The sequence below is a fragment of the Suncus etruscus genome, chromosome 11 (genome assembly GCF_024139225.1).
Source record: "Suncus etruscus isolate mSunEtr1 chromosome 11, mSunEtr1.pri.cur, whole genome shotgun sequence".
NCBI classification, from domain to species: Eukaryota; Metazoa; Chordata; class Mammalia; order Eulipotyphla; family Soricidae; genus Suncus; species Suncus etruscus.
Window position 1 is genome coordinate 59,450,163 of NC_064858.1, and position 21,383 is coordinate 59,471,545.

At 36.0% G+C, this 21,383-nt stretch overlaps 1 protein-coding gene and 1 non-coding gene across 2 annotated transcripts in view; one reads left to right on the forward strand and one right to left on the reverse strand.

Annotated features, from left to right (window-relative positions):
• Positions 1 to 480: 480 nt before the first annotated feature.
• Positions 481 to 21,383, reverse strand: part of PAH (phenylalanine hydroxylase) — a 172,756-nt gene continuing 151,853 nt past the window's right edge. Inside the window, exons 7-14 of the mRNA XM_049783159.1 lie at positions 17,434 to 17,630; positions 14,747 to 14,882; positions 11,715 to 11,784; positions 8,748 to 8,804; positions 4,909 to 5,004; positions 3,298 to 3,431; positions 1,309 to 1,424; positions 481 to 618 (exon numbers count right to left, since the gene is read on the reverse strand). Of these exons, the coding sequence (XP_049639116.1) occupies positions 575 to 618; positions 1,309 to 1,424; positions 3,298 to 3,431; positions 4,909 to 5,004; positions 8,748 to 8,804; positions 11,715 to 11,784; positions 14,747 to 14,882; positions 17,434 to 17,630 (850 nt within the window). The 3' untranslated portion in view covers positions 481 to 574. The remainder of the gene's footprint in view (positions 619 to 1,308; positions 1,425 to 3,297; positions 3,432 to 4,908; positions 5,005 to 8,747; positions 8,805 to 11,714; positions 11,785 to 14,746; positions 14,883 to 17,433; positions 17,631 to 21,383) is intronic.
• Positions 4,253 to 4,383, forward strand: LOC126023212 (small nucleolar RNA SNORA51). Its single transcript, XR_007500415.1, has one exon. It is a non-coding gene; the product is annotated as a small nucleolar RNA SNORA51 (small nucleolar RNA).

Here is a 21,383-nt window from a genome sequence, read left to right on the forward strand (position 1 = left end):
ATATAATTATGTCATGGTTTATAATTTAAAGAAAATATGTAAGCAAAATAAAGCAGTAATTAGAATCATGGTAACAGAAATTTAAATGGTTTGTTGACTATGATTTTTATTAAACATAAAATTCAATAAAAATTAATAGATAGTGATTTTTATTGTGTTATATGTAACCCATAAGTAATCCATAAGTCAGCCATAAGTAAAGATCTATGGCAAACAGCAAAGGAAAATAAAAAACTAGAATAAAGACGCATTTTTAAAAATTAACTGTTATAATACATGAAATTATCATATTCCTCTCAGTTCAGAGTATATGGTTATAATTTTTAAATCAAATATTACTCTGAAGATCTAAAAATAGGCTCTTTGATTTGTGTGAATGTGTTGCCATTTCAGATGCTGATTTATTTTTTATTCCTTTATCTTGTTCCAATTTTAAGTCTTTTAATTTTAAGTCTATTTCAAAATTTAAGTCTATCATTTCAAAATAGTTTCTATTTTTTAGATGAAATCAAAAAAGTAATTGGATCGCCATCAACAGATTCTTATTTGATAGACCAGGCTCTCTCCCATGGATTCACTTTATTTTCTGGAGGGCACTGCAAAGGATTCCAATTTCACCTGAAACAAAAAATAGACTAGTCTCTCATACCATGAGCAAATACCCTTCATGTGTCTACAATGGATCAGAGGGATAATGATGCTGAGACAAGCTCCCATCCCAACTCAACTGTGATAGAAGATTAACACTCTGGTGTAAGTATTCTAAGTTTTAGAAAATGTTAGAGAGCTATGCATGTGCTAACTTTTCTTACTTTTAAAGCATATTTCTCAGGGAAGGTCTCAACAGGTTTCTCCCAGAAAAATACCTAGCTGTTTTATCTCTTTTTATATGAGAATGTATAGATGTGATTAATTAAAACAATAAACCTAAAGTAATAACAGCCACAAATTACCTATTTCAGAATCACCTGGAGTCACTCTCAAGACTTATCATAGCCAAAACAGTGACTATCTGGAGATGTTTTATCCTCAATTCAATATCTTGTGAATTTCTTATTCTTCCTAGAGTGATGGTAAGGAAATATAACCCTGTGTTCTTTTACTTATAATGGATTTATGATTTGGGGGCTATACCCAGTGGTGCTCAGGAGTTACTCCTGGACCTGTACCCAGAAATAGTTCCTGGCAGACTATGGGATGCTAGGGGTTGAACCCCAGGAGGCTGCATGCAAGACAATCAGCCTGAAGCTGTGCTATCACTCCAGCCCCCACCCTGTATTTCTGAGAAAGAGAGTGCAATTTACTTACCATTAATGGAGTCAGCCAAAATTTTAAGTTGCTGGGTATTGTCCAGGAACTCAACACTTTGGGTGTATGGGTCATAACGAACCGAGAAGGGTCGTGGAATTGTAGCAGCAAAATTTCTGAAATCAAAACCACAGACCAAAATAAATGGCACAATTTAGGGTTAAACTATGTGCTTCTCATTGGGATTTTATTTGACTGTTATTATCCCAGAAACTTTTTGTATTTTATTATCTAGGTTAGGGAATGAAATGCAGTTTTGATGATGGATCTTTGTGCTGTGTGAGCATTTGTTGAATACATATATGCACATAGTTATACTATCACCTCCCTGAAAAAGTGATGGGTAGGTATTTCACTATGAAAATAAGAATATGTTTAGGATACAATTCTTATCAATAAATAAAATCAAGAGTAAGTATAATCTAGTCAAGTAATGTTATTAGAAAATAAATTCTAAGATGTCTGGCATCAACAAAAGGAAGAAAAATCATCAAGAAAGAACATATATTATTAATAATAATTTATATAAATTAAATTATAATGAGCCTTAATGTTTCTGGCATGCCAAGATCTATGCTAGTCCTAATTTTCCTGTATTCTTAACAATTATTATGTCTGACTTAACATTCATAAAAATCATCTGAAGGTTCTATTACTATCTATATTTACAGATGAAGAAACTAAGTCTCACAGAACTAAGTCTGTGGGAGACTGTCACCTTAACATGAAAGCCCATGGATAGGATAGAACCCTGGGTAAAATTGCTAATATTAGAATATTAACAGGCAGAATAAATGCACCCAGTAAAGAATATAAAAGAAAACAGGACCAGAAAAAATATACACTCAGTAAAGAATAGTATAAAACATTTTAGAGTCTTTTAAATGTAGAAGATAATATAAGCCAGAATAGAATAGGAAATTGTCACAATTTAACTCTAAGAGAAACTACTGTTTGGCTAAGTGGATAACCTCAATGTCTGCTGATAAAGGACCAATTGAATTTTGATATACTGACTTAACTGTTTTAATGTCTCTGTCAACTTAAACAATGGCTCATATGTTAGGAACCAGGATGAACAATCAATATTGTAATCAGTAAATGGCCAGCCTATGAACTCACTAATAACTGCTCAGATGATTCTTTATTAGGAAATCCTAAGACAAATCCTTAGACAAATCCTGTGTGTTTGTCTCCTATGTGTCTATCTCATTCTCTGCAACCAACCATTGAATGAAATTAAAGGTGCCACTCTGACTAGTTAATTGATGTAAGTCAAACTCTCAAATAAAGTGTAAATCTACTAAGGACTCATAAATTGGGTCTCAGGTCTGTGTTCTTCACTTCCCTGTCCCCTACCCCCACCCCATCCAGGACTTACTCTTGAATCTGGCAAGTTCCAGGAGTCCTTTAGGGAGAACAACATCCCTACTGTCTGAAGCTTAATAATGTACTAGACATGAGCAAGCACTACAACAACAAATAAATCACACAAAGATGTAAAGAAAAACCAGGTCAGGGAAATAATTTTAAGTGCATTGATTCGAAAAAGATTGAGGGAAACTTAGTATGGAGGAGAAGACATGAAGGAATCAATGGAGTAAGTTATGGATGTATCTGAGAGAATAAGGTGAGCAAAGACTATCCCAAGTTATAAAGGATAAAGGTTATAAAGGATTGATCACAGACAGAAATTTCTGCCCTGCTGTGTGTCTACAGCTTAGTACATAGACTCAGTGAGTAGTTAGGCAATTTCAGGTGGTAGAATCATCTGCAAAGGTTAGCATGCCCAGACATGAAATGTTTCTCTAAGGAAACCTTCCTAGCAGAGTAGGAAGAGATGATGATAGTGAGGCTAAGTTGGTGACTACTGAATACTGCTGCTATAAGCACTAAATGTTTGAAATCCTGACCCTCTACCCACAAACTGGTAGCACAGTCCAAGTCAAAATATCACAAACTCTACTGCCCACTATGTTTGCACTTCACCTCACTTTCTCTTTGGCATCATTAAAACTCTCAGCCACGTAGTAGAGGGGTTGGAACTCAGTGACAGTATATGGCTGTATAGATGTCTTCTCCAGATCCAGAGGAAGCAGCGTTGGCTTGTCAGATAAGCAGTACTATGGAGCCCAAATGGAAAATTTTATGGTCAAATTAGGGTGAATTGTTCCTCATCTGACTCTGTAGAACACTTCTGCACTTTTCCCCAGTTCACCCTGACCCTTTCCATATCCTAGTTTAAATAGTTTAAATTATTTTGCATATACAATCTTCTTTTGCTATTTAAAGTAAATTGGTTATAGAACCTCTATATATAAATGCTAAAATCTCTTATAATAAAATGCATGATATTCACATATAAATTATAAATGGCCTAATATGTACCTGAAAAGATGTCTAAATTACTTATATAAATTCTATATAACTAGTCCTTATACTGCATTGTTTAAAAAGTAATTATCAGAGGCCAGAGTAATAGCACAGTGGTAAGGTGTTTGCTTGCACACTGACTCCCAAGATGGACCTGGGTTCAATCTCCAGTATCCCCTCTGGTTCCCTGAGCCTGCCAGGATTAATTTCTGAGTGCAGAGCCAAGAGTAACCCCTGAGCACTGCTTGGTATGGCCCCAAAACATATATATATATATATATATATATATATATATATATATATATATATATATATATATATATATATATATATATATATATGTGTGTGTGTGTGTGTGTGTGTGTGTGTGTGTGTATAATATGAGAAGAAGAAAGTCTATCTACCTATATATATATTTTTTACATATACATATACAATACTAAAGATGTACTTTCATTCTGTATTAGTGGAATCCCTGGTGTGAAATCCAAATTTATGAAGGGGAAGCTGTAGTAGTTCTTACGCTCCTTATCCCATCTAAAACTTACAAAGAGATGAAAAGATTAATGTTTAATTCTTTTTTTACCACAGGCTGTGTTCTTTACACTGACTGTATAGAAAGATGAGGTACAGTAAATGCACCCCATATACACCTCAACAGAGGCCCTTAGCCTGGTCTGTATTGTGAATTGGGGGACAAAAATAATGTTTAATTCTTGCAAATCTTATTTTAAATGATCACAGGTAATGTGCAAGCCAACTACAATTTTTGGCATGCTTTTGCCAAAAGCATACAATTTAATCATGTAATCAAAAGATCTATCTACACTAAAAATCTGTATATTTTCAGTTCCCTTATCATATTGAAATCCCACATTCATAAGAAAATCAAGGCAGCCAAGTCATCAACCACTAAAGGATGAGCCCCATGGTGAACATCAACAGTATGTAATGAGGTTTTAAAAATAGAAAGGGGATGATGAGATAGTACAGCAAATAAGATGCTTGCTTTGCACATGGCCAACCTGGATTTGATCCACAGCATCAAATCCATCTGGTCTCCAAGCATCACCACTGCACAGAGCCAGGAATAAATCCTGAGTACTGACTGGTGTGGCTCCCAAGCAAATAAAGACAAAAAGAAATAAATAAATAACACACTTAGAAAAAACATACTCTATGTGCCTATCAGTTTTAATCTTGCCTTTGTTCTTGTTAACACAATACCTGCAATTCACCAAAGGAAGAAAGGAGACCAGCACCATATGCCTTGATGGAACCACCTTGCTTGCAGAGCCCAAATTCCACAGTAAACCAGTAAATCTGGAATAGAAATTAAAGTAGAATAACTAAAGGAGGAGAAGATAGAAGGCACCCCAGGACCAAAGACAGGACTGTTCAAGAATAACTAGTATAGATCTGTGCTCTAAACCACTGTGGTTTAGGGTCATTTGTCTGTGTCCTGTGGCTTCAGGCTACTTGTTCACTAGTTTTGTCAAAAACTGACTGAAAGGAAATATAATGGAAAGTAGTGAGGGAAGATTGAATAAGTTTCCCCACCCCCAGTTTCTCCCAACAAAAATCTCACGATAACTAGAGGTCCTCCATCCTCTTTTTATTTTTGTTTCTGGATACCAATTAGAGTAAGATGTTCTCCTAAATTGATCAGAGTTACCGAAAAATTCCATTAGGGTAAGTCAGAATATTTGGGTGAATTGGTTACTGATAAAATCAATGAAGAGACATTCCATGATCTCTACCAAAACTTGGGTTTGTTTGTTTTGTGGCCATACTCAGCGATGCTTAGGGGTACTCCTGGCTCTGTGTTCAGAAATTTCCCCTGGCAGGCTCGGGGGACCATATGCTGAATGCTGGGAATCGAACTGCTGTCTGTTTTGGGTTGGCCAGGTGCAAGGCAAATAAATGCCTTACCGCTGTGCTATCTTTTCAGCCCCGGCTTTAGGTATTTTTGGAGTATCCCCTGCAAGAAACTCCTCTTGTTTTTTCCCCGAAATTATTACATTATTCTTTTTTTTTAACAGAGTTCTCAATACAACATATCCTGTTTACCTCACTTAAAGAACATTGTCCTAAAATTCTGACATTTCCCTACTATGCCAGACCAAGAAATCCAAGACCCAGTTAGCTACTGAAGTCTTTGTCTTAGATAATTTGGATAAGTTACTAATTAAATATGTGTATTTCATTAAAGGATGACAAGCCAGGGTATTGCCAGAACCCAATAAGTGTGACCACTTTATATGTGTGTGTGTATGTGTGTATATATATATATATATATATATATATATATATATGTATATATATATATACATATATATATATATAGTCTTTATCCAAGAGGAGTTAAACATAATACTTGTCTGTACATACCAAATAAAGGTACACGACTCTATGACTGCTTTAAAATCACTATGTTGATAATAGGATTTTTTGGAAAAGGATAGTTGTTGAGGATCACCTTTAGACTATGTAACATGTTACCTAATCTCTAGAAATTCTACCAAGCTCTTCCATTTCTTTGAAAGCTGTATCCTTTATCTCTATATTATGTAATATTTAAATGATCACACACCATGACTGGGCAGAACATATCCTGGGACCAATAAAAAAAGCCCTAGTCTAGGTTTTGGTCTACGATCTGTACAACAATCAAAATCTCTAATTCCAGAGATTGACTGAGATAATTGCAACTGAACGAGTCTTCTGGAAACATAATGAAAGACTATCTCCCAGGCTTCATACTAGGACCAGCATAATGACCAAGACCACCAACTACAGAAGACAGATTAAACGACAGTGAAAGAACAGAACTTCTAGAACCACTAAAAAAGACTTCATCATAAGCTCCATTCCTTGACCTGTGCAGATACCAAGACCTCTAGATACAGAGGTCTGATTGTATCACTCATGATGGAGCAGGAGTCTTCCATACACCACAAAGGCACAGAGGGGCCTTTGCAAGGAGTCTATAGTTATTCCCATGACAGTATACTTCAAAGGTGGAGAGAGCCTGTACCTCTTAGGCCAAGAGAATTCCCTTTGTAATGCCCCCAATATTTACTGTGCCTATACAGGAAAAAAAGCAGCACAAAGTAAACTTTTTTATTTATTTATCTATCTATTTTTTTATTTCTTTGTTTTGGCTTGGATATTGAAGTTGTTGTCTCCATGATTTTTTGTTTTGGGTTTTTTTCTCTTTTTTTTCCCTTTTTTGACTCAGTTATGTTTTTATTTCAGGACTGTGGTTATTATGTGGTACTTATATTTATTGCTGTAAAATCACTGGAATTTCTATTTGATATCTCCTTTTGTATTGTGTGGTGTCTCACTTTCTTTTTTCCCATTCCTCTCTCAAACTGAGGTTGAGAGCTTCTATAAGGACTCCGCCCACTTTTGGCTTATTTGATTTTTACCCCATTTTATTGCTTTTCTTCAACCAAAACCACATATCTAGAACTATCTAGTTACACCTCTCAAATAGGAGGGAAATATTGGATGCTACCAAGACCAAAAAGTTGTACGATCACTAAGTAGGAAGCTAGACACAGAGGGGACCACTTATACTAGCAGTCCAGTGGGTGAGGGTGGGGGGCATGGGATGCAAGATGGGAACGGGGGTGGAGGGAAGACAACTTTGGTGATGGGAATTCCCTGATTCAATGTTAATATGTACCTAAAATATTACTGTGAAAGATATGTAAATCACTTTGGTTAAAATAAAAATTATAATAAAATAATAAAGTATAACATCAGCAACAAAACATCTAGTACCAAGGCAAGGCAAGGTCAAAAAAAGTTCACTCATCTATGGGTTTTAAGAAAAATGAAAGACATTTTTAACAGTATCTTAGAGACCAGAGAGATGAGGGCTGGTAGGTGAAGCTCACCACTTAGAGTGATGAGTGCAGTTAGAGAAATAACTACACTGAAAACTATCATAACAATGTGAATGAATGAGGGAAGTAGAAAGCCTGTCTTGAGTACAGGTGTGGGTGGGGTGGGGAGGAGGGAAATCTGGGAAATAGGTAGTGGGAATGTTGCACTGGTGAAGGGGGGTGTTCTATACATGACTGTAATCATACATCTATAATCATATTTGTAATCACGGTGTTTAAATAAAGATAATTTTAAAAAAAGTTCATGATCACATACATTTCATTCATAATATGCTTCTGAGATGGGCAGGATATAAGCTACTATATTCAATTTTTAGAGTTATAGAGACAAGTCACTTGTCTGGTATCTTTGAGCAGTTGATCATTCAAAAACTTCTGAAAGAACTTAGTGTTTCTAATAATTTGAGCCCATAAACTTCTGACATAATATATTTTAATAATAAATCTCTATTTATGGTACTTAATTCTAATGTACAGCTGAGTTTCAACTTTCGAGTGAGTACACTGTAAGAACTAAGATTTGGAGATTGGACTGATGTACACAAGTTGGAAATAAATTGCTAGAAAGGAAACTTCTGTGCAAGGTCCTGCTTCACCTGCTTCATTGGACTCACCACATTCATTATATTTCCTGCTTCGTTGCATTACCCCAAGAAAAGGGTACGGAAAGGGTGTTTCTTTAATAAGAGAAAGCCTAATACACTTCTATCTTAAGTCTGAGAAAGGAAGTATCTAATGCTGGCTCTTACAGAAAGGTAGAATATAAATACTCTTGTCTTCAAAGCCACAATCCCAATGTGTTCCCCACCTACAATTTATGACTGGTGGTTTTCATTCTAGTAACAGTCTGTTGGTATTTAAAAACACCCTGTTTAAAAATTACTGTGTACATCTTTCTCTTTCTTTGGAAGGGATAGAGGGAGAGGATGCAGTCTAAGTAATAAAAAAAAAATTACTGGGTACATCTGTATGGAGTTTATTACAAAATCAAATCTTTAAGGGAAAAATCAAAACATAAAATTTTAATTGTTCAAATGTAACCCAGTATATTCAGATTTTTTTCTCAAATGACCATATTTCAAAGCAAGAACCAAGAATAGTTAGAGCCTAAGACTATCTCACTATCCACAAAGGAGTTAGATTACTTACAGTGGCGAGTTTCTCAACATACTCATCAGGAGCACCCAGAGAGGCAAGGCCAATTTCCTTTAATTGCAGAGAAACATAGTCAATAACTTATCTAGGCTCTTCCTATTTTTTGTCTTTCTTTTCAGTACAAAATGACTACAGGCTGGTGTGATACTGTAGAGATACTATAGATGGTGATAGTCAGCCAGATGCCCTTTAAAGCAGACTCTAGACAGATCCTGGTTGTTCTGTCTAGTCTTTACAAGACACAGGAAATCACAGATTATAGCCTTTTATTTAATATACAAGTAAGAAAACTGACTCCCAGAAAAAGAAATGGCATGCTTAGAACTCAGTAGCTTTGAGACACTTCTCACCTCTGGAGGAATAGCAAGACTATATCCAATGATAATTCTCTCCAAAGAAGGGAAATGTCAGTGGACTCAAGAAACATGAGGGACTAGCATAAATAAAACAGAGTAGTAGGGCCCAGTGGCAGGAAAGAGATCTAAAGCCTGATAATTAAGGATTATTTTAGACATTTTCAAAGCTTAGTATTTTCCTGTCAGGTAAATGGGAGGTATATTTGAAATCTGGGATAAGAAATTAACGTATTCATGTTATTTAAGATTTTTTTTCTGATGTTATGTGAGGACAGATACAAGAAGTGAAGAGAATCACAAGGAGGCAAGTTTTGAGGCTGCTATATTAGGGTGGAAACCTTAGTGGCTGAAACTACCTTCATAGAAGTGGACAAGATGGACAATATATATTGAAATATATATTTTAAATATATATTTTATTTTGAAAATAAAACAAAAGATTTTGAGGGAGTGGTAATTAGTCATGGGTTATGAAAAAGAAATCACTGAACCTTTCAAAAGTGAGCTTTGTTTAAGTAACTGAAAGCATGAGGCTGTCATGAACTATAAATAGGGAAGGTTCCAGAAGAAAGATCAGTAATTCTGTTTTAAATAGGATAGCATGTTCATTCTATCCATTTAGGTACCTACTAAACATCTATGTGGTGATGTTGAGTAAATGATTACAAAGGTGATAATGAGTCTTAAGACTGAAGTTTGGGCTAGAGATACAAATATATTTATCACCAATTAGATGATATATTTATAGCCACAGGCTTAGTTCAGCTAGCCAAAAGTATCAGTGTAGACAGAGAGAACAAAGAATCAAGCCCATTTTGTCTTGATTTCTGTGTTTTTTCTTGGGTCAAATACAAGACTTCATGCTGAGAACCGGTAGTTAGAAGCACTTAAATGAGCACTCTTCCTTTCAGGCTGGCTCTGCTTTTCTGCCTTTCCCTACCTCTTCCCATATTCAGACATGTTAAGACATATCTCAATACTTAGTATAAAATGTTCCATCCATAAAATCAAGACCAAATGTCACTTTTCTCTGTCATTATTCTCTGTGAGTGTAGAATTTGCCTAAAATAATATATTCAAAGATTTTTTTCCTCATACTTTTCTCCCTGTATTTTAATAGAAAACAAAGGACAGTGTTCATCAGACCTTCAAAATGATCCTCTGCCTTGAAACTACCCAGGTTCAAATTAGAACCATGTGATCCTGATAGTGCATAGGTTCTCTTCTCTCTGTTGACCCAGATTTTTTCCCATCCAAATAAAAATGAATTACTACAGATTATTTCTTGGTCTCTGGACAGGTAGGTAACTTCTGGGGGAGGGAATAAAAAGATCTATTCACTAAGGAAATAAGGAAAAGCTTAAAACTTTCCTTTGGCCACAGTAATATAGTCCAGTTTTTAAATGGTTTCAAGCATTTCTTGTTATGTTGGCAACAAGAATGACTTCTCTGAAAGTCAGCTGGTAACCAATAGCTTCTATTCAGTGGTGATACTTCCACAGTTAAAGTTCAACTAATCCCTAAACACTCCCACTTCTAAAAGTCCAAAAAATTTCTGAAATCTGCAATTCCTAAAATGCCACATAAAAGCAAATTGTTCCTTTTGTTTGTAGAGACAAAAAGAAGCAGTCTTACAAATACAGTTTTAACTAAAACCAATGAATGAAGTGGTTGCCTTTTCATTCAACAGTGAAATATTCGTTTGTTCAAGATGAGAATTGTTACAAAATTTACTGACTTTGAAATTTATCCTGAGCCTAGCATTTTCTCCTTAGTCACTTCATTTGATTCTCATTCATCCTGGTGAGAAAGAAGACTAGCAAAAATGACAGTAAAATAATTCAAATTTATGGAGACAAAAGCACAGAGAGATTAAAAATCATGCAGTGATCTGAACAAGATGGGACCTAAGATAGTATCTCATGATCTCAATTACACAAATAGAGGTATATATACTTACTCTCAGTGCTTAGAGAGGATTAACATGATTATTTCACACATCCAAAAGTTTGTAAAAAGCCTATTTACCACTTGCTACTTTGATCATGGTGAAAGAATTTTTTGGTTCAGTGTTTTGTTAAATTTTGTCAATTATGAGTCGTCATTATTTTGCTAATTTTTTGTTTTGCTTTTGCCAATTGTGAGTCAGACATTAAATTCTCAGGAAATGTCATCTTGCTTAATATACAAAACAACTGCCTGAGAGGTGTCAGGAGGAGGATACGGTAAAATGAAAATTTGAAAAAAGGTTATGGCTATTTATACACGAGGATCAGAAAGACATACAGAAATTCAGAAGCTCTTTGTAAAATTTCAAATGATTGTTCAAATTAAATTAGCAAACTCAACAGAACTCATAAAATTTAGAGAATAAGTGACTTATAGACCCCATGTTATAGTCCCTGGAATGATTACTTTGATCAATTCCATTGTATTATACATTATGGTTGTAGGTATGATTATGCCTGGTAAATTATTATTGTACTTCTATAATAATATTACACCCCTTTTCAGAGAATTCAAGGGGATTTCTGTAAATTGAATTCACTTGAGCACATTAATTCTCAACAGTGTAACCATAAAAATAGAAATATTCATCCTTCACCTGAGAAAACTGGGCAAAACTTCGATCTGAAAACAGAGGCACATGTCCTAACAGCTCATGGCAGATGTCTCTGAAAGAGAAAAAGCACACTGTTAAAAATTAACAAGTTTATAAAAAAGCCCAAAATAAAATTGTTCTATATATGAACTCACTCCCAATAATAAGTGGCATGTAAAAACCTGGGAACAGACCAGGCAAGGTACATGAGTGAAGGAAGAAAGAGGAATAAAAGTAAAGAACAGAAAATGATACAACAGCCGGAAGCATTAAATGTTTGTCAAGTGGGGTGTGGAACTAAAATATATCAACATTTTTATAGGTATAGCTTCATATGTTATGAGTACGGGAACAATTTTCTTACCACATTTTCACATTGGTATTGAAAACGCTAGGGACATTGAGTATGCTTAATAGCTCTTTGTGGGAATTAAAATCAATGTAAAAAATGGGGCTAATCCTTTCTTGTCAAATGAGGGCATCAGTTAGTTAGAGAACATTCATATTTATTTTATTTTACTTATTTGGGGGGCCACATCCACTGGTGCTCAGGGATTATTACTCATTCTGCACTCAGAAATCACTCCTGGCAGGTTCAAGGGACTATATGGGATGTTTGGTATAGAACCCAAGTTGGTGTGTGCAAGGAAAACATTGTATCTGCTGTGCTATCATTCAATTTAATTTAAACTTTACATTCCAGGCCAGGAATGTTGCTCAGTGGTAGAGACTCACATGTCTGAGAACTGGTTTGATCTCCAGCATTGAAAAAATAAGTCTCAAGATAAAATTGTATTTTATCTTGATTTATAATAATAAATTTTATGGGCAGAGAAAAATATTCAGGGATTCTACTCACTAGTTTGCTTAAAAATTGAAGGCATTATAAGATGTTAGCTAAATTCAAAAGTAAAAAAGCTTAATGCATAGTGCAAGTTAAAACACAATCTAAGCCTTCCCAAAGCATAGTACAGATTTAAGATACCCATGACATTCTTCAAATAAGTGGATTCAACACTCCTTAAATTCTGGAAGAATTAACATCCACCAATAGCTAAAGCAATCCTTGGAAAAAGGAATATGAGAGGCATTACTTTACCCAATTTTAAACTGTATTACAAAGCAATAGTTATTAAATTGCATGGTATTGGGATAATGACATCATGAGATCAATGGAATAGACTTGAGTATTCATAGAATATCCTTCAGACATACAATCAATTAATTTTTGATAAAGATGTGGAAAATCTAAAGTGGAGCAAGGAAACCCTTTTCAACAAGTGATTTTGCACAAGTGGTTAGCCACTTGCAAAAAGCAAACTCAGACCCCCAGCTAACACAATGCACAAAGGTTAAATCCAAATGGTTTAAAGACCTTGACAACAGGCCTGAAACTATAAGGTATATAGAACAATATGTAGGTAAAACACTCCATGACATTGAAACTAAAGGCATCTTCAAGGAGGAAACAGCACTCTCCAAACAAGTAGAACCAAAGATAAATAGATGGGGATATATTAAGTTGAAAAGCTTCTGCACCTCAAAGGAAATAGTGCCTAGGATACAAGAGCTACCCACAGAATGGGAAAAACTATTCACTCAATACCCATCAGATAAGGGGCTAATATATAAAATATACAAGGCACTGAAAGAATTTTACAAGAAAAAAAAAAACATCTAAACCCACCAAAAAATGGGGAGAATAAATGAATATACACTATCTGAAAAAAGAAATACAAATGGCCAAAAGACACATAAAAATGCTCCACATCAAAAAAAAATGCTCCACATCACTAATCATCAGGGAGATCCAAATCAAAACAACTATGAGGTACCATCTCATGTCACAGAAATGGGTGACATTACAAAGAACAAGAACAAGTAGTGCTGGCAGGGATGTGAAGAGAAATAAACTCTTGTTCACTGCTGGTGGAAATGCTGTCTATTCCAACTTTTATCAAAAACAATATGGAGATTCCTCAAAAAAAAAAACAGAAATTGAGCTCCCATATGATCCAGCTATACCAGTCCTAGGGATATACCTAGGAACACACACACAAAAAAAAAAAAACAAAATATAAAAATCCCTTCCTCACACCTATATTTATTGCAGTGCTATTTATGATAGCTAGACTCTGGAAACATAAACATACATACCTGTGTACATATGGTATATAAACACAATGAACTATTATGCAGCTGTCAGGAGAGATGAAGTCATGAAATTTTCCTATACAGGATGTACATGGAATCTATTATGATGAGTGAAATAAGTCTGAGGGAGAGAACTAGACACAGAATGATCTCAGTCATCTATAGGTTTTAAGAAAAATTAAAGTCATTATTGTAATAATGTCCACAGACAATAGAGTTAAGGGCCAGAAGGACTGACTCACAATATGAAGCTCACCACAAAGAGTTGTGAATGCTGTTAGGGACATAACTACAGTAACAATTACCATGACAATATTAATGAATGAGGGATGTAAAATGCCTGTTTCGAATACAGGCAGGTGTGGAGGAGGAAAAATGAGGGGGACATTGGTGGTGTGAAGGTGCACTGGTGAATAGGAGTGTTCTGTTTATGACTGAAACATAACTACAATTATGCTTGTAATTATGGTCCTTAAATAAATATTTTATAAAAGAAAAAACTAAAAAGCAAAAAAAATATACATGCAAAGAAAAGGCACAATCTAAGCAAAAATAACTGGAATCATCTAAATGTGTACTCAGGGGTGCTGATAAAATTAGTGTGCTACAATTTGTTCCTGTATCCCTGTATGGTACTTAAAACCTTTGGAACTTAAATGTGAGCTCTTATTCCACAGTAATGAGGAACTGTATCCTGATTTGCAAGCTTCCCACACCTCCAACACAGTGTTTTAAAAGAAAAAAAACAAAACTCCCAAAGAGATGAGTTACCACCAAACAACCTAAATAGCTTACAACAAAGCTAAAACTTGGATGCAGAGGGAGAAAAGCAGCACTTCAAATATCTGGAAACCTACCACCTGCACTAGGACAGTACTCACGGTTCAGGTGTATACATGGGCTTGGATCCATGTCTGATATACTGGGTGCAGTGGAAAACGCGGAAGGCCAGGCCAGCCAAGAAGTCCCGAGAGGAAAGTAGACCAGCTACAGGCCTGAGGCGGAAACCAGTGCAAGCTGGGAAACAAAAAAAAAAGAAAGAAAAGGTGAAGCCCTTTATGTACACTGCAGTATACACAATTGTTCAGGATTCCAGATAGATTAGGCTTACAGTACATTTTCCCCCAGTACTTTATAGCTAGTTCTTCATTTCCCTGAGCTGTGGTTCATGAAAGTCTTCCCTAAAACCTTCCCTTTTGGACATTTTCCACATCTGCAAAATGTGTCTAGGTATTTCCCAGGATTATTTGAATATTGAGAAGAGTCAATAAATAAGCTTAGCACAAAATATTTAGGAAGAGAAAATATTTTATTTGACCCTTTCTATTTTTTATCTTGTTTCTGAACACAGAGAACCATATTTATGTTGGTTCTTTGTCATTCATTGAATAGAGTGATCTGTAGACCATACATGTTACAACAGTATATATAATCTGAAGGTGAAGTATTAAAATATATCTTTGAGTTGGACATCTCTACATCATAGTATCTGGTCTTAACAAGTTACAAAGCTGACATTTACATCACACATCTTTTTGGTTGTTATACATGTTCCTCAGTTTGTTACAAATTTGGAAGGAGAATGACAGTAATTATAGCTTATATCATATATTATTTGCCAAATGTCACATATGGTTATAATGTTTTATATATTACATAATAAATATATATTAAATATGTTACACATTACATATGTCACCTTTAAGCTTGTATTATCTCTACTTAACAGATGTTGCAGCTGAGACCAAGCAAGGTTCCAGTTCTTGGCTATGGTCATAGCTACAAGTAGCTTGGTTTTAGAGTCTGTTCTCATTACTATCTTAAAAATTCCCCAAATGGTAGCATTATCCATCAAAACATAGATAATTGGACAAAGAATGTCTTTAAGGTGCCCTAACCATTCTATCTCTGGACCTTTAGGCTGAAATTCATGCTTCTGCTTTTGAGTCTCCCTCTCTCCTCTTTTAACTGAGAAATACACTAAATGAAAGATACTGAAAATATCACCTAGCCTCCCCCACCTGTCACACCGTGACATAGACACCTCCAGTTTAGGGGAAGCAGGCCCACCAGATGAATTTATGAATTTTCCTGGAGCAGTGAGCTGATATATCCCCAAGAAATATTTTAGCCAACAGGTCTGTTGGTGGACATTAATTATACCCCCTACATGGATTACTGGCAATATTTCTGAAATTCATGATATAATAGTGACATTACAATTTCTTTTTTACTATCTGGCACATTCTCTTGCTTGCAAAATTACAGGCCAAAATTATAGACCTCAGTCAATGACTCAGGGAAATTTTTAGCATCAAGACTACATAGATTTTCCCCTCTGGCCAAATAAATCTGCATCCCAAAAGCCTAGGACCAGCTAAGATGCAACCCCCCAGTTCTCCTTAAGTTACTTCCTCCCTTTCAGTTTGGGATTCTTTTCACCTGTATTGGCTAGTTTTTGATATGTATATTTTAGGGCCTGCTGTCATTCTGTCCCTTCCTCTATGACTCCCATCTTTTGTCAGCATGGAAATGCCTTTCATACCAGAGACTGGGTGTATATATATTTTACCAACATGGAAGAGTAAAATTGTCTCACATCTATTGAAGATGTGGGTCCCCATACAATTTATTTTGTGTGATTTCATTATTTCATATTTCATATTTTGCCGACTATGCATCCCACTTTCCCTGCAGTGGATTCATTCACTGGCACTGTAGGCCAGAAGCTGCCTATAGCGCCCACCCACAACACTATATAATCCAACTAATGCTTCCCTTTCTGCTTTGCAGTGTCTCTTGCCATTAGTCCAGAATTGACTATATTATTTCCACAGAGTTTGGAGGCATCAGAAAGTCTTCATTTACCTAAACCTATGGTTAGCCTCTCCTCTTTTCCTTATTCTACTTTGCACATATTTGGTGTTTAATAAGTGTTACTTGGGCACTTATTTTGGTTTTGCTGTTTCAATACCTCCTAAAAGAAATAAAAATACTTATCTTCCCTGGATATGATGACCAGGTACAGATCATTCCAAAAATAAATTTTCCACAGAGTAACCCAGATTCCAATTCATCCCCAGTTTGTAGAGTACCTGCTATATTCGTACCACTAGTCTGACTCTTTAACATGCAATCTTACTTTATTCTTACAACTTCCCTATGAGAAAAGCTAAAAGATGTACTATCTCCATTTAACAAATAAACTGAATTTATCCAACTAGACAGAGTTATACTAGATGGATACCCAAATTTATAAGCTCAGGCCACACAAACCTTTCTTATAAAAATTTTCACTGAAGACATCTCATAATAAGATGGAAGCAGATAACCCTGCCTGAGCACCCTAGGCAATGACTATGAAAACATAAACTTTCCAAGGACAAATCAACACCTGAAACCATTTCTTTGATAAGAGTAAAAAGAGATAGAGAAGAGGTGGTAGATATCAAAGAACATTTTGCTTTTCTGGAAAAAATGTTCCATTTTTTCTTATCACAAACACACCACTATTAACCTGTACCCCTTTCCAGCCCCTCACCCCACCTTTGGCCACATGTGGACTTACTCTGCAGGAACTGAGAAACCTCTTCCAGCTGGGGGATGTTGTCCTCATGGAAGCCACAGTACTTTTCCAGAAGTGGAAAAATATGATTGTGCTCATAGCAAGCATGAGTTTTATACAGAGATTTCAGGTTTCTGAACACTGTGCCCCAAGTTTTCTTTTCTTCCTCTGTGTATTCCACTCGAGGAATAGGTTGTCCACTAGAAGAGATGCAGAGTATTTGAGTCCAGGGTAACTAGAGGGAGGTTAAAGGATGATCTGGGTCCAGAGTGTGTCACCACCCAGAACATTGGACTTTGTATTTTTGTTGTTATTGTTGTTGAGAACACTTTATTGTTTAACAATAATATCTTTATTTAAGCACCATGATTACAAACATTTTTTTGTAGTTGGATTTTAGTTATAGAAAAGAACACCCTCCCTTCACAATGCAACCTTCCCACCACTCATAGCCCCTCCCTCCCTCCCTCCTCCACACCTCCTACCTGTATTCAAGACAGGCATTGTATTTCTCTCACTCACTACCATTGTCACAATAGTTGTTAGTATAGTTATTTCTCTAACCGTACTCACCACTCCTTGTGGTAAGCTTCAAATCATGGTCAGTCCTTCCAACCCTCATCTCTATTGTCTCTGAGTCTTATTACAATAATGTCTTTTATTTAGAGACTTAAAAATGGAATATTCTGCTCCCTGATACAAGCAACATTTGCCTTAGTTTTAGTGAGGCAAAACAAGCACACAGCTACCACTACACTGAGGATTTTGCTTTCACTTTGAGAAATTACATGGCAATTTCCATGGTTTACTCCAGGTAAGCATTTACTTACCTGCAGGAACCAGGTAACATAAAAGTGAAAAGTAGAGGATTTAGACTATAAGAGACCATTAAGATAGAGGCTTTCTCTTTCAAAACAAAAGTATCCAAGTTAAATTCAAAAGAGGTAGTAGTTTGTTTATTGTCAACTAAAATAATTATTTAATATACAGAGGCTTAAATGAAGATACTATGTGCATCTTTGTTTAGATCACATGCACATATATCTGCTCCTGGAAAATTGTCAAGCATGTATGTCAATGCATACAGGCTTAAGGAATGCTTACCTAACACCTTCAGCTTGGACAGAAAAGTATTTTTACAGATTTTTGTCCCAGAGAATCTGAACCATGGGGAGTTTTAGGCTTCTATTCAATAAACTCCTAGATGACACACTATAGTGTGACAGTCATCAATTAAAAATGTCCTTGTGAAATGCATCTTAGAATGATCTGTGTTCTAAACAGCAAAAACAAATGAAACTAAATGAAACTTGACTTCAAAGACCAGTGACTGTTTTCTGGGCTGCAGGCCTGTTTCCTAATAGGGCACACAGTGTCCAGGACCAGAAGACTGTTTACTTCAGAATTATCGGTCATTGTTTAAACTCCAAACTAGGTCCTTTAGAGGTGTAACCCATCAGGGACTGTAAAGAAAAGTCTTTTTATGTTTCACAGAAAAGTGGAAGATATTATATTATAGAGAGAAGAGAAGCATTTTCCAACTTTAGCCTAAAAATTGAACTAAGACAATTTCAGAAGGCCCTGTAACAGATAAGCAGAGAGTTGCAGCAAGAATCACAGATAGATTGTACCTAAGGACTCAACATTATTGTCAGGCTAAGTGAAAATGGATGAGGCATTGGACAGGAGCATAGATAGATCCTAAACTCGGTTCTACCCTTTCCTCCCTTGGGAAAATTTCTTAGGCCTCAAGCAACTGAGTAACGGAGTTCTAGCAGCTGTTACAAGGGCTATTTTGAGGACATGGTCCAGACTTAGGTGAAATGTTATAAAATATTATGTATAAAGTACCTGATATGTATAAAGTACCTAGCATCAGTGCTGACAAATACTATCAGATAATTTGTAGGCATCATTAAACTGGTTTTAAGTTAAAATGAAAAGATATCTGCTGCTTCTGCAAGAAGTTCTGAAGAAATTACATCCTAAGCACTAAAATGCCCCTGGCTAACATTTGTTCTACAAGTTCCACCATATCTATTTCTAATTCTTCCAGAAAATTACTTCTAAGGATGGAGAGATAACACAGTGACAACGGTATTTGCCATGCACCCAGCACTCTGCCTGGTCTCTTGTCCATAGTGTTTCAATATGTCCACTGCCCAGAATGCTCTCTAACTGCAATAAGTCCTAAGTACTGCTGGGTATGGTATCAAAATCAATAATGATGATGTTGTTAATGATAAATAGAAGTTCACTTCTCTCATCTCAGTTTGTGAGGTTTGGGGTGAGAGGAGACACTACCCTAATCCTCTGAGTGGGCATGTGACTCAGCCTGGATGGTTAGAATATCTCATTTCTCAGTGACCAAGAGACAGACACAGGCCTTAATCAGAGCAGAAGAGTCAATGAAAGAACTTTTGTAGATTATATTGGTCTAAGTCAGTCAGGTGGTGGTGAGGCACCTCTGTTAGAGATGAAACCAGCACCTGATAGCAAGATGAAAGCAGAAACATCAAAGTCAGACAGAGAAGGAGGAAGAGAAAGAGAAAAAAGTGAATTGAGACATTAACCCAACCCATCTGTATCTTAACGAACTTTTTTAAATATTTTACTTATAGAAAACAATCAAGATGCCCTTTTCTGTTTGAGTTGACTGGCAGCAAAAGGTTACAGATCTATTTAGTCTATTCCCAGATCGATTTTTTTGTTTTGTATTTTTATATTTTTTGTTTTTAATTAATTAATTAATTTATTTTTTGGGTCACACCCGGCAGCGCTCAGGGGTTTCTCCTGGCTCTACACCCAGAACTCGCTCCTGGCACACTGGGAGGACCATATGGGATGCCAGGATTCGAATCACCAAATCACCATCCTTCTACATGCAAGGCGAATACCTTACCTCCATGCTATGTCTCTGGCTCTGGGTTTCAATTTTTCATTGGATATTAAAGATGTTCTGGAGGAAAAGGTTCCATTTAAATAAATATCCAAGAAGATGGGGTTTCACTCTGGAGTCTTCCTTCAGCCTAGTGAAGAACCTCACAGAACTTGTGAGGTTCTGACTCAGCTTCTCTGGAGACTCTCCATCAGATCTGATGTCACTCTGACTCCTAAACGCAGCCAGTCCCATTCCAATCAAAACTGTGATGTTAGGTGATACTTTTTTTTTAACTTCCTAAATTGAACAAGTTCTCTAAGCTACCTCGTCAAATGGCTTCTATACTAAGCCTTTTCCTAGCAGCTACTTCTCTACTCCTGGCTCTTTAAGCCTCTGTCTCCCTTTCAGTTGCTTTTTTCAGGCTTCCTAGCTGAAGCTGCTGCTGCTGCTTTGATGATAATAAACCTGATGCTGAATCTCGCTGTTGGTTCTTCGATTCTACTCCCCTTCTCTCTCTAACGCTCCTTCTTAATCCCTCTCTTCCCCCATGCAGACTCCTTACCTGCCCATTCCAGGTGTGGGTGATTCTGATCATTCAGGTGGGATAAATAAGAAGTTGGGGGAGAAGATACCCACATTCTCCACCTTTTTTGTATTATTACAGAAGCATTATTGATAAGTCTAGAACATCCTAGTTTCTTTTCATACAATTCATGGATCTCCCAGATCCATGAATTCAGACGTTGTTTGGTCTACAGGGAAAACTTTAATGAGAACTTTACAAAATGTGCATTGGGGATTATGAATTATTATGGCGCTTATAATTGGTTCCCTGACTCATGTTTTAGAGCAGGAACACCCTGTTATTATGCTTAAAGTTTTTCTTTATATTTTTCTTTTGGATATGCCTATGCAAATTGTTGCTATTTATTTGGTATTTTTCACTTGTCTTTTTGGAGTCTATTGTTTACTTTCTATTATTTGTAGAGAATTAAAAAGAGGGAAATATTAAATTAATGCCTTTTGAAGTGATCCCCCTTTGTTTCCTATTTGTTATTGTATCTCAATCAGT